At 44.0% G+C, this 13,856-nt stretch overlaps 1 protein-coding gene across 1 annotated transcript in view; it reads left to right on the forward strand.

The window, feature by feature from the left end:
• The first annotated feature begins 1,128 nt into the window (after window positions 1-1,128).
• The window catches only part of doc2g (double C2-like domains, gamma), a 37,438-nt gene continuing 24,710 nt past the window's right edge, over window positions 1,129-13,856 (forward strand). Inside the window, exons 1-5 of the mRNA XM_004549548.3 lie at window positions 1,129-1,275; window positions 4,421-4,826; window positions 5,328-5,407; window positions 5,972-6,046; window positions 8,926-9,035. Of these exons, the coding sequence (XP_004549605.1) occupies window positions 4,439-4,826; window positions 5,328-5,407; window positions 5,972-6,046; window positions 8,926-9,035 (653 nt within the window). The 5' untranslated portion in view covers window positions 1,129-1,275; window positions 4,421-4,438. The remainder of the gene's footprint in view (window positions 1,276-4,420; window positions 4,827-5,327; window positions 5,408-5,971; window positions 6,047-8,925; window positions 9,036-13,856) is intronic.

Here is a 13,856-nt window from a genome sequence, read left to right on the forward strand (position 1 = left end):
CTTCAGATATTCTCTTTTCTTTTGACTTGATTAAAATCCACTTCAGAAAGTTTACTAACCAGTCGCTTTGAAGATAATTTAATAATGTAACCAAACAGGACCATAAAACATTTTTATTGCACCAAACAGTTCACATTTTATGCCTTAAGGTCTTTGAATGACTAAAAAGTATAAACTATTTCATACATTTGGATGACTGCCAGGTCTAAATGCATGTTGAACCTCTTAGAAAATAGGATTTGGGGGTTAAAAAAGTATTATCACAACAAATAAAACACAAAAATCGACATACATGTCTGATTTGGAGTTTTCTAATGCTAATAAGCCCTCTAATTTTAAAAACCTCATAAACTTGCAGGGTTTAACGCACTCAGTCAGTCCTATTCTTGCTCATCCTTGTGTCCATCGCTGATTTCCATCAGTGACATCCCACATAAATCCACTGCTACTGATGCGTTGCTGCCTTTGATTCATTTTATTACTGTGGCAGGTGGCAGCCGTTACTATCAGCTCTTCTTGAATTGGACACATGCAGACAAACACACACGCACACACATATGCTTGTCTGATATTGGCTGTAGTCATAGCCCACACAAAGTAATCTGGTAGTGTAATTTAATGGTTGGCGGTGTGTTTTGTTGAGCTCAGTCAACACGTTGAATTTAATTTCCTTTCTGTGTCCTTCAGCTAGTGCCCCCGTCCCCCTTTTTCCCACCCTAAAGTAATGTTTCCTATTGTGTGCAGTCAGTGTTTTCACACCCATTTCCCTCCACATGTACTGTATGTATATATATATATATATATATATGCGTCTCTGTGTGTTTGTCTTTGCTCCTACTGCCTTGTGTTTGTCTGTATGTCTGTTTGTCTCCCCATCTGTCCCGATGTATTGCTCTTCTTGTCTGTCTGTCACTCTCTCTCCCTCTCTATCCCTTTCTGTCAAAACCCCACAAACACTTCTCCCTCCCAAGCCTGCCTTTTTACCCGGATTTCTCCCCACTGCCGAGAAAGTGAGTGACAGTACTATATGCACAGTCTGGAAACGACTGATGTGGATTTTAAGCACATACGTCACAAGTAAAGGGGAAGGGAGAGAGGGAGGGGAGAGGAGAGCAAACGATGAACAGAGACAAGGAGAAAGCAGAGAGAGAGAGAGAGAGAGTACAGAAGGATATATTGACTCAAAGCTGGTCTGCATGCTCCACAGAGTGTGAGAGACAGAGGATGTGAGAGCAGGCAAGATGGAGTGCTGGCACAGATGAAGACTGTCCCTGGGTATGTTTTTTTGAGGGTGGCTATAATTGTGAATGTGTGTACGAGTGTCTGGAAGTCTGTGTGTGTGTGAGCACATGTGCTCGCATGTGCGCGTCTCAGTATGTAGAAGGACGCGAGCGAATGAGTTTGCAAGCAACATGCTGCAAGTGAACATTTGAACGCGGGTTCCCAAGCAGCGAATTTAGGTGCTGTTACGTAAGAGCGGCGTGAGTGACTGAATGAGTGTAGTTGTTGAGGACGGGGACAGGCGGTTTGGGGTCTTTATGTGTGTTGAGGGTGTGAATAAATGTGTGTAATGAAGTATGGTCAGGAATGCGGGATGCTCTTACAGATGCAAGTTCAAAAGCGAGTTAAGGTGTTGACACAGAGGTGCGTTAAAATTCAGCCTCACATGCACGTGAATGTTTGTGCGTGGAGCTTCACCGTAGACTGGAGAGGAGCTACACCAATGCTGATGAAAACAAGGCATTGTTAGTCTGTTTTTGTTTTTCCCCCCGTTGCTGATTTTTGCTCGAGTTCTGACTCATGTAGATGGAGAAATTAAGCTCACTGTGAAAAAAGATGACATCGAACGACATTCCCGCAAAGTCTCATTAAAGCTCGAGCTCATTTCAAAGGAGGTGAAACAATCAATCAGTTATTCTGTGTGCAAATTGACAGGACAATAATCAATAACAATTTTCAAGACTGATTAAGTCATTTGTTATGCAAAAATGGCAACGATTCCGAATTTTTCCATGATTTTCTGTTTTTCGTGAACTATCTTTGAGTTGTAGACCCTTGGTCAGCCCACAGTCAAAAAAACCCAAAAAAGCCTGAAATGCTGACTTTAACTAATTTAATTACATGCAATTTTTTCATCTAATTTTCTTACAAAATTTTACATTTAATGGAATCTGGTCAAGTGAATGTTGCTTGAGTACAGTCTCAGTTTATACCAATTACATTTTCCTTATTAATTAATTATTTGCATGAATAAACCTTTGATTTTATTTATTTCAGTTGCATTTTACTCAGACTCATTGCCTCACATTTGCTGAGGGTGAAAAACTATTTTTTTAGTGCAACTGTGTTAACAATTTGGCCAAAAAGCTGGTAAGAGAATATTTTCAGTCTATTTGTTTTTTCCCTAATGAATCGCCCCCTCTGTGCCAAGAGAAACAAATCTTTCAGGTCTTCATCACACTACATTTGAACATTTAGCCAGTGCAAAACTGATGTGACACAACAAATATATATCGTCCGCTGCCGTCAGCGAATGCTGACTTGTTTGCAACACCATTCGACCGATTTATCATTGCATCTTTCTCTTATCTGACAGATAAGAGAAAGATGCTCTTGAAACATGCGTTAGGTTTTTTTCTGTGCACTTTTAATTAATAGGAAAGTCATCCGCAATGAAAACTGCTTCAGCACTTTCACACGCAACTTTTCAAGTTAAGGAAACGTTTGTGCCTTCAACAAACGAATCAAGTTGAATCAGTCAAACACTAAAGAGCGAAACCCTTTTATTTGGAAAGATGTGTGTGAAACACAAACTGCTCAGATATTAAGGAGCAGATGCCACCAGCTGAATCTAAAAAGCTGTGACATCATGGACATGTGAAACATATAGGAAGGATGACGACTGGCGTGCATCCTCACATGACCTGCTGTTGTGATGTGGCTGTCGACAGTGACTTCGTCATGCTCGTTCATGAAGTGCATCTGTATATTTTTGCACACACTAAGCCAGTTTTTTCTTTAATGGAGTTATTTTTATATTTAGCATTTTAATCTGGGACAGCGACAGTAAACAGTCTGAAGTTGGTTTTTCTTTTTTTGTTGTTGTTGGGTTTTTTTGTTTTTCTTTTTTTACTGTGACCAATAAAATCAAACAGGATCTTGAAATATTAAAGACTCAAGAGCACCGTGGGAGTACATGAGATAGCACATCTTCAGTATTTCTTAATTACTGCCAGGAAAATAGGAAATTAGAGCATTTGGCTTAATGATGATGGAGTCTAGAAACAGTCATTATGCTTCATTTAGGTACAAATATGCTAAGGACTGAGAAAGGCTCCAAGTAGTATTATGTAAATATTGCTCCGGGGAGTTGCAGATGAGAGAGAGAAGAGGGAAAAGAGGGCGGTAAGGGATGGATTTGAGAACCGATACACAAGTGACATCTCTTGTTCATACTCTACAGCATTGCATTTGAATATTCATTCAGAGCACAGACTCGGTGCTGACACAATGTGTGAGTCATGCTTGAAGTGCCAAAGGTTCTGGCAAATTCTATTTTGGCTTTTGACAGGTCAGGATTTCATCAGTGGATTAAAACAGGAACACATTTCAGTTTTTCACAGGATGTTGCAGATGCGTGTCATGACCACCTGTGACTGGATTTTCACCTCCCTGCTCCATATGCAAATAAACACATGGAAATATAGTGTTGATTTTAACCCGTGGGAGGCAGCAACGCGCTCCCTGTGCATAGTCTGCCAGAAAATAAAAGAAGAAGACAAATAAATACTAGCTGGATCCACTTATGTGGAGGGTGTGGGTTGAGTAAGTGGTCCTTCACTCTGGTGCAGGGCACATTTCTCATGGGAAAAGTTTGTCTTCAGTGGCTTTCTGCCACGCAGAGATTGGAAGACACAGTAAACATTTAAATGAAGGTGGGTTTAAACCGCAGGCTTTATTTTTTGCTATATCTACCTATTTTGGTGCCTGTATATAACTGAAGAAGTGAAAATAATGAAAGATATATTAAAAAAAAATTTTTAAAAAGCTTTGAGAGACAAAGCATTTCTGGCAGAAAGGTAAACTTTCTCCTTACATAGTGCTAACAGAAACAGCCCAGACCAGCTCCGAATGTGGTCTGAATGATCTCAGAGATCTGAGAGTTCTTGCATCTCAGTGCAGCCTGAATGCATCTCAGGGGACTCAGACCTTTGCTTGAAGGTGCCCACTAGTGATGGGTTCACCCATCCTTCCATGTGAATACGAGACCAGTGTGCTCTTTGAAAACCGCTGACCCCCTGCAAAGTGGAGTGTGACAGAGTCAGAGGAGGCTGACGGTGTTTTCGTGTAATTATCTTTGTCTTTCTCACCTTTTTTTTTTTGTCCTTCTCCGCTTCACTTCTCCATTTTTATTCCACAGTCCCGTCTGACAGTCCACATGAGTGTCTCCAAGCCCCCACCGCCACCCTCGACCTCCCACCTGGCCATCCCCCCTTCCTCCGCCTCCACCCCTTCCTCGTCCGCCTCCTCCCCCTCGGCGACGCCCCACTCTATCGCCCCGCCCCCGCCCTCGCCGGTCAAAATCTCTATGCAGGAGCACTTTGCCATTAACGTGTGCCCAGGGCCCATCCTCCCCATCCCACAGATCTCAGACTTCTTCCCGCGTTTCCACGACTACCCCTGCACGCCGCCACCTCCCAGGGAGAAGAAGATCCTGAAAGAGGAGACTTTCAATGGGGAGACGGGCGGAGGGTACAAGGATGGCGAGAGAAGAGGGGAGAATGAGGGTGACAGGGAGGAGCTGATCGACTCTGATGATGATGACAGTGAGTTTTGCGGTGGGGAAAGTTGTGTTCGAAGTTCAAAGTCGGGGGTTTTCATTCATGTGAAAATGACTAAGCACCGCAGCATAAAAAAACAACGCTGTTTTATGCAGTTTAGAGTGGAACATTATCTTGTTTTACTTGATTTGAGCTTCTGCTTTTTTCCCCCTTCCCCTTTCAGAAGCACAGCATATGCTTGCAGAGTAATTGTGGAGTGAAGCATTTTGTGTTTGTGTGTTTGTCACTCCCACTTTATGTGACACAGCGGCTCTAATGATTTATTACACCGCGCTGCAATAGCAGGGCTCTGGTTTCTGTTCTTTCCCAAACAGTAATCAAACAAGACAGATCAATTCATATTAGGCAGCATCGTATTTTGAAGAGCCCATCTGCTACAAATATGACTCAGAGCTTTTGAGTGTGTGTTAGACTGAACGTGTCTCTGCTTTTTACTGACAGTAATTGGTGTGTTTTGTGCGTGGTTGTTTTTCTTCTTTTTTATAGCCTACCTGGGAACGCTGGAGTTCAACCTGCTCTTTGATCAAGAAAACAACTGTCTGCATTGTACTATTCACAAGGCAAAGGTACGCGCAATTGTAAAATCTTCTTTATAACTAGGCTGTCTGTCTGCATGTGTGCCGTTGCGTAATCCTCCTTGAAGGCCCAGTGAAAATAATTCTCCTGTAATGCTTTTACGTTTGCAGAAGACGTCAGACTCCTGTCTCTCAACCTTTGTAGGGAAACAAATTTGCCACGTAGCCTCGGCATCTTGTCAGTTCAAGACTAAATCATCTCACAGCGCGACGTAATGCTGGATAATGTTGCTAGGTTGCTCTCGCAGACACATTTTGGTCATCGTGCAAGGACACGAGCCGTCCGTTGCATGCTGCACGCACTCCCATGATGTCAATTATACAAATCTCACTGAACAGTTCCCTTGAGGACATTACAAAGGAGGTAGAAAACACTAGCCTAGAGGGAGAAAACCGCCAGAAGAACTACTGAGATGTGACTGCTGTCAAACAGGTCCGTCGTACGTGCTGTCTTTTTCTGACCCTGACAGTTACGTGTGAATAGTTGGAGGGCACCATGACATCACCTTTGACACTATAGTACTTGTGTGTTTGTGTGTCTGTTTGTGTCCACAGGGACTGAAAGCCATGGACTCCAATGGGCTGGCTGATCCATACGTCAAGCTGCATCTTCTCCCTGGGGCTAGCAAGGTCACTGCTTCACCCTTACCTCAACAGCAATTATCGTAACATGCCGCCACGCTGGGATGTCCCAGTTACTAACTGTCGTTGAGCTTGTATGTCACGCAGTAACTGGTAGTAGAAGTAGATCACTTACTGAGGAAACCAAAAAAAAAACCCCAGATGCAGTTCTATGTGAAATCCCCCCTTGTGGATTCTTCCTTATGAAACATCATGAAGAGGTCAAAAGCCTGAAAAACAAAAATGCAACATGGGAGCAAGCTAATTTGTTGTGTGTGTGTCGCTTCAATCCAACAAGCAGGGAGCGTTTCAGTTGGTTACTGCTTAATGTGGCTCGTCCGGTGCTCCTCTTTATCGAGCGCAAACACGTTCTGGTCCACTGGACTTCTCTTGTCTTGTTTTCAGCTCAAGCAGCAGGGAAGATAAAGCTTGCCACAACAGCAGCAACCCCATAATACAACCTGTTGTCGGCCATTTTGGCTCAAAGTTGACTCCAAATGAGGTTATGAAAGTGCTGCGGGTGGAGACGATGAAGGCGGCACAGCCCGAACAAGGCAAACGTCTGAAGTCTTAAGGTGCCATAACGACGTCTGGGGGATTTTTGTCCTCCAGCCTTCCTCTGTCTGTCTTCTGTCCCATTGTTGTAATTCTCACCTCCCCACTTCGCCAGCCCTATCTCTGTCTCTATCTCACTATCTGCCTGTGACCCTCTTTGACCTTGAAATACCAACAGTGTGCAGAGAGGGAGACAACTGAGAGGAGAGGAAGAAAGGGGGGAGTGGAGGCAGGGAGGCAGGGGGGAGAGAGGGAAAGACAGATGAGGGGAGGACAGCAGCAGGTGGTTGTCATGGAAACAGGGAGGATTGTTACACGGCTCACGTCAACAGGCAATTGTTGATGGGGGGTGTAGGCGGTGGTGGAGGGACGCAGAGACGGCGTCAATGAGTAGTATCCATGAATGACTGTTTGCTAAATACCCACCACATGGGGTGGGGGGTATCTCTCCTCTGCCCCGGCACGTTTCCTTGCTTCCTTTCCTACTGTCTCACACCCACCGACACACACTCTTTAACCAGCAGACAGCTAAGCGCGCCTTCCCTCGCTGTCGAGTGCACAACAAGAACACATGCTCACCGTGACCTTGTACATGTGCTGACACATGCTAAGGATTTAGTCATAACCACACAGAGATGCTCCCACTTTCCCTCTCTTACACACACACGTAGAGTTGTAGTTCTTAGTGCACGTCTGTGATGGTCACCGTTATCTTCATCTCTCCATTACTAACCGACATGAAAAGAATATTCATTCAGAGCTTTGGGAAGTAGGGACTGAGGAAGAGGGAGTATGAAGTATGTAAAATGATCTATGCAGACAGATGGGGGTGGTGTGGTGGACAGATGGAGTGCTACTGATAAAACATTTAAGAACAAAGCAAAACAAAAAAAGGCAGGAGTACAGAGGGAAAACGGAGGATGGGAGTGACAGAGACGGAAGTGGTGTTTTTTTTAGTTTTTTGTTTGAAGATGGAGCAGAAACCAAACCTGATCCGGGCGCAAACAAGTGATGAGTATTACAAAAATAACTGTTCTGCTGAGTTGTGCTGGCACGCACACGGCAGGCGGTGAAACACCGCTGCAAGTCGTGATGCTGCTTAAGCGTGGCTCGTCTCGCACATTGATGAATCAAACAAATGACACGAATCGAAGACACTTGTTTTCCTCGATCGACCAACTTCTGAAGAGCCGAGTGCGGTCGATAAGCCAGATGTTTCCAGCAGGACACGGAGAATAGAGGAGGAGACAGAGATGAGGCAAGAGGGGAGAAGAGGGAATTTCTGCTCAGGCAGAACAATAGGACGAGGGGACAAAAACAGACAAAGAGAAAGAAGATGGCATGGAGCATTCAGCCTCTGGCCCTGAGGCATTATAGCAAGAAGCTGACAGTGGCAGAGAGGACGAGAGTTAAGGCATCTGACTTCACACACGCCTCAGACACGAGCAGGAGGGTATTAAGAGGGAAATGTGTATTTGTAACATACATACAGTATAATTTTGCATAGCCTGCAGTGGTGAAAGAAGAGCAACAGCACAAAAATACTCCATTAAGCAAAAGACTTGCAGTCAAATTAAAATATGCAAAGTAACTGTTGTTTATTAATGTATTTTTTCAACAGAGGGAGAAAATACACAAAAACACACATCTGCACTTTACTAACCCGTCAGTTCGTTCTGCCAGTGTCTCATCATGGTCCTACTTGTTTGTAGAAATTGAAGACGTTTTATGGGATGCAATCCAAATACAGCATATATGCATATATATACAAGTATATAAGCATCCTGATTAAACCTGAGATAAAAATCAAACAAGCTTAGAACTCCCGGAAGACAAGCGAGGCAGCACGTAGATGCAAACTTTATTTATGGTTGCTGAAGCCATTAGGAGCTCGGGAGCATTTCCTCTTCTGGAAAGGTTTAATTTTTCATGCACGGTTTAATTGGCTGCTGTGTCGTGTTGCGTTTGAGACGCGGTGTTTGTTTTGGCGGTCTGGCTGGTGCTAATGCACTCTCTAATCATGTTGAGAAGGAAGCAGACGGACAGGTGAGGTGAAGGTAGCCGTGCGTGCTTTCACCTCTTTTTCTTTTTTTAATAGCCCAGGCAGCAGATGTCTGTGATGTCCAAAGGGACAGTGAAAAATGATGCGTCCCCACTCTTTCACTTTCTTTTTTCTTGATCTATTGTCTCTCTTATTTTTTTCTTGTATTATGTGAATCTGAGCTATTGAATTTGCTCTCCTGCCCTTTGAACATTCCTGACTCTTCTGTTTGTTCTTTAGGTCTTCGCCTTTCTGTGACTCTCTTTTCATCTGTCTCGCTTTTCCTCTGCAGGCAAACAAACTACGCACAAAAACCCTGAAAAACACACTGAATCCTGTGTGGAACGAAACGCTGGTGTATCACGGCATCACTGCAGCAGACATGACCACCAAAACGCTCAGGTAGGCACTCAGCTTTGGATTTCAGTCCTGCTGTTACACCCCCGCCCTCCCTGAGAGCCAAAATTTATTATGCGAATGATGAAAACCCAAACTTGAAACCCTCCAGTGACTTGCCAACAGCCAGTCTGCTTCCCAGTGGGCTTTTCCAGGTACTGTAATTCATTATTCCAGCCCAGTGACACCAGCCAAATGTTCCACTTGCTACTGCTGCAGTAACTGCCCAGGTGTTGGCTTTGCCAGGAGGCTCCGCCCTCCTTCCTCCCACATCGTCCTGCATGCGGAGTGATTGAGGTCAAACGTAGCCATCTTGGCCCAAAAACTCTGACGCACGCGTGCCCGTCTGTGCGCTGATTCAGAGGCAGAGTTTTTTGTGTGTTTTGTTTGTGAACATGTAATCAGTGTCAGTTTAGTCAGAGGATTCATAATAGGTTTGGATAGCATTGTTTATCCTGTGGAAATGCAGCGGAGAAGCTATGCACGCATTCGTGCATGCACACACAGGGAAGTGCATTTACTCACACGCACATGAGTCCCATCTACTCAGCACACACAGAGGCTGGCAGTCAGGTGTGTTGCTTATCCTCTTGTGTCCATGTCAAGGGCAATCACTGGCAGGAAAGATCATGCATGGCCCTTCCTCTGCATGTAGTCAGAAAACACACATACACACACAAACACTCAAACAACAAAAGTCCTTGAGCGTGTACGTTTGAGACAAAAACATTTACTCTCCCGACCCAAAAAAGCCACAAAAAACCCACGCTTGACATGCAAACAACAGCTTGAGGAGAGGCCCCTCAAACTAGAGGAAACCCACCTGACCTTTGTTCAAGGACATAGCTCACAGCCACAGACCAGCAGGGGGGCTCTGGGTTGCCAAAATGAGAAAGAGGAGGAGGTGGAGTGTGACCAGTGCCAAGCAAGAGATGATGATGATGATGAGAGAGAGAGAGAGAGAGAGAGAGAGAAGTGGCTGCCAAGATCAACAAAAAGAGCAGGGGGGAAAGCGCGAATGATGTCGAGTGACAGATGAGGGTGCGTGGAAGAGGAAACTAGGGAGGCCAAGACTGACAAAGACGAGAGAAAAGAGGGACGCAGAGAATCCAAGAGGTCAACTGGCAGTGTGAGAGAGTAGCTGGAGTAGAGTGTAAGATGGATGAAATGATGAATGAAGACAAAAAAACGAGTAGAGAGCTGGGGAGGAGTTTTCTCAAAAGGGGTGGCCAAAGAAACGAAAGAACGAGGACAGTAATATATATGAGACAGTAAATGAGACACTGTCTGAAAGTAAGGAGAACGGAGGAGAAGGGGAGGCTTAAAATTGGATCAGTGTCTCTCTGGATGAGTTCAGGCACTAGCACAATACCTCAGACAATAAACAGACTTTGTTCTCATTACTCCCTAGAAAGGGGCAAGAAGTCAGAGAATGGGAAAGCAGATAGGGATCCCCAGAGAGATGTTTACTCGCTGGGGTTGTGCCCTGCTGCATCTGCTCTGCTGGGGATGCTGTAGTATTTGATCCCTGTGCTCTGTGCACTGCTGAGAGGGAGGGACTCTGCCCAGACTCGGCATTCTCGTAGACTCGCCCGAAGGCCTGGAGAGTGCAAAGTGCACTGTCAAACTGGGCCGTCCTGTCACATCCAATAGGTCCTGTGTTTAAGTGATGTGTTTTTATGTAAGCGCAAGGATTACGTCCACGCAGTCCTAAACCTGCAGTAACTGAGTTTGTCTGCGGATTTGGTGTCGAGCGGGTAATGTACAGCGAGTGACTCTTTGAAAACAGCTGCGGCCAAAAGGAGGCGCCGTGAGGGTGGTGAGAGCGAACCACTCGAGTAAAGTCGCATAGCTGTGTTACAAACTGATACGTGATACAAAGTTGTGTTGTTTGGCATGTTTGTTCTGCACAAACTAGTCTTCATATTGATTCAGTAGATTGTCATAAGGCTATAGTCCCTTATATTTAAGTGTGTTAACATGGTGTAGCCCATGATTGTTATGTAACAGTCGTTGGTCCACTCCTTAAGCAGCTGTTTGCCATTGTGCTCTCATGTCTAGCAGCTATAGAGAGACCTGATTTACACTGGCTGGCCAACAAAAGTCACACACCCTAATATTTCATTGGACCGCCTTCATATTTGATGACAGCGAGCATCCACTCTGGCATCATTTCCATAAGCTTATGCAGTGTCACAACATTTATTTCCATCCAGAGCTGCTGCGTAAGGTCTTCTCCTAAAGCATATCCCTAAGATTCTCACAGGGGTTAAGGTCTGGGCTCTGTGGGGGCCAAATGTGTGAAAAAGGATGAAAACTGGCATTGTCATACTGAAATATACCCGTGCTGTGAGTGAAGAAAAAATCTGGTCACCTCAGTTTTTGGGCACACAGTGTCGCAGTATGTAGACCTCTGATCTAATGGGAAGCTCTTACTTATTTCTTTATATAAACTCAGCTGTTTTTTGTTTCCAGCTTGCAGTGACAGAGTAATTTGTTTCTGTTTTTTTATAGTGCTGAAGTAAGAGAAGGAGCTGTCTTTTTCCTCCTCATTTATCCTCACAAAAAAGTGTTTCACTGTTACGTTGAGTGAGCCGAGGCACAGTGATGTCACAGGAGCACAGTGGCTCTGAAGGAGGTTTAGCTGATAGCTGCGTTTGCTCTGAAATTGGAGGTATTGTGTTAATGACAGTGCTTCAGGTGATTTACCTGATGAGGAGCTTTCGACTCATTCATGAATAAGCAGATCTGGAGCAAAAAACATTAGGAGTTTGTATCAGACAGAAAGAGCTCTGGATTGTGTAGCTGTCAAACTGGGTTGCATCAGCATTCTGGCACTCGGGACAGATGAAGCAGTGACATTTAGTTACTTGATTCTGTAGTTTTCCATGCCAAATATCTACTTAGGAAGCCAAAATCCCAGAAAGGCTCACGCTCTTGGAGGATGCTGGCTCACAGATGCTGTGGGCACAGCTGGAGAAAAGGAAAAAGGGGGTATCAGGATTTCCCAAAGTTAATGCTCTAGTCTTCAGCAGTGATTGAAGAAAATCAAACTTGATGTTCACTCTGAACCAACAAGTCTTTTTCTGTTTGATGGCTGTAGTGTCTCGCCACTTCACACATATTTTACTTTTACTTTTTTGTTGTTAGTGATTGGCCAAAAGCTTGTAGGTGTGCATTACTGCCACTTTTTTGGTAGTGGCAGCATGTTATTTACCACCAGGTGCTCATAAAAACAAATAAATAGATAAATAAGTACTTTTGGCTGCTGTCATATTCACGCAGGGCTCCACAGCAGGCAGCTCTGCATGTTGAGATTTTTATGCCGGATGCCCTTCCTGATGCAACCCCAAAGGGATTTGTGTCTCCTCCCAGGATATAGCCTGGGATTTTTGCTTGTTAGGTGAATGTGTCAGTGAAACAGATGCAAAACCTGTTTTTGTTTGTTTGTTTGCTGGGTTTTTTCTTTTTACATTTAATTACTCCTCTCAGTCTTTTCTTGCCCAGAAACAGTTGAAAATAACTGAGGATGGCACATTTGCCCATCATCACACTGCCTCAAAAACAGTGAGGTGGTGTGCACTTTGTGCAAAAACAACCACATTGCAGTAACCATGAGGACGTTGCTCTGGCAGAAGTTAAAGCGGATTGTGAACAAATTACGACATAATCAGCATGAAATATTCATGAATTCTCACACATATTAATGCCAGGCCTCTAGAGACGTATGATATATACGTGTATAATAGTCGTGCATTTATGGGGTTGGAAATGATTAGCTATAAAACACCAATGGGATAACCTCTGTGACAAATTCATCAGGGTTTCCATGATTGCTTTTTGCTGCTTTGTCATTTTTTTTATCTGACTCTTGCAAAAGGAAATTTGCTGTGAATCCCTCTTAGTCAGAATCTAGTGCAGGAATGGATAGCTTAACCACTAAAAGCTACTGCATAAAGCCATAGTTAGTAGATGTGAATGCATTACATGGCCACTGCAGAAAAACCCTGTACACGTACCAAATATGGGCTTTGATTTCATGGAAATTTTAAGCACCGTGTCTTCTGATGGTGCTAAAGTGGGAGTGAGAGTCCATCCTCCTGCGCTGCTCTTTGTAGAACAGGACATAAAAAAAGAGTTCTTCAGTGAGTGGGTTTATGCATTTATTTCTTTTTTTCATCTTTCATTCAATAATTTGCGCTAAGTGTGATTATATAAAACCATTATGCTAAGGCAAAATACAAAAAGGGAACGGCTAAATTAAAGACAGTTCTGAAAAAGCCCTCAAAGTTGTTTCAGCGTTATTGTTTTTTTCTTTACATCCTTTATGCAACGCCTCAATGCTTCAGTGTGCAGACTGTATCTCTGAGTAAACTAATAACTAACGTCCTCAATCCAGACTTTACGGTTGGCCTCATACCAGCTAATCCTTTAATTGGTGCGGCGGGCTGCCGGAGGTGCTTTCGTCTTGAGTGAAAAGTCCACTGCAGTAAAACAGACTGGAAAAACCTCCAACCTTGCCACTTATTTATACAGGTTATGACTCGCAAAAATTGTCAGGAAGGGTAAGACATTTGAGATCATTTTTGCACAGCTTCAGCGCTGATAGTTCGCTATAGATATATCTGCTTCCTTTTGAATTCTCAGGATGAGACAGACTCAGCCTGTTTTATCACTGCGGGGCCACGTGATTGTGGGATTAGGCCCAAAATTTCTCCATCAGTTGCCGCAGTGTGAATCTGCCTTTAGGCGGTATTTTTAATAATTTAGAGAGCAGTGAGAGTGATAATGTGATACCACGATCCAGCCCCTTATTTCAATGACACC

The sequence above is a fragment of the Maylandia zebra genome, linkage group LG6 (assembly GCF_041146795.1).
Source record: "Maylandia zebra isolate NMK-2024a linkage group LG6, Mzebra_GT3a, whole genome shotgun sequence".
Classification (NCBI taxonomy): Eukaryota; Metazoa; Chordata; class Actinopteri; order Cichliformes; family Cichlidae; genus Maylandia; species Maylandia zebra.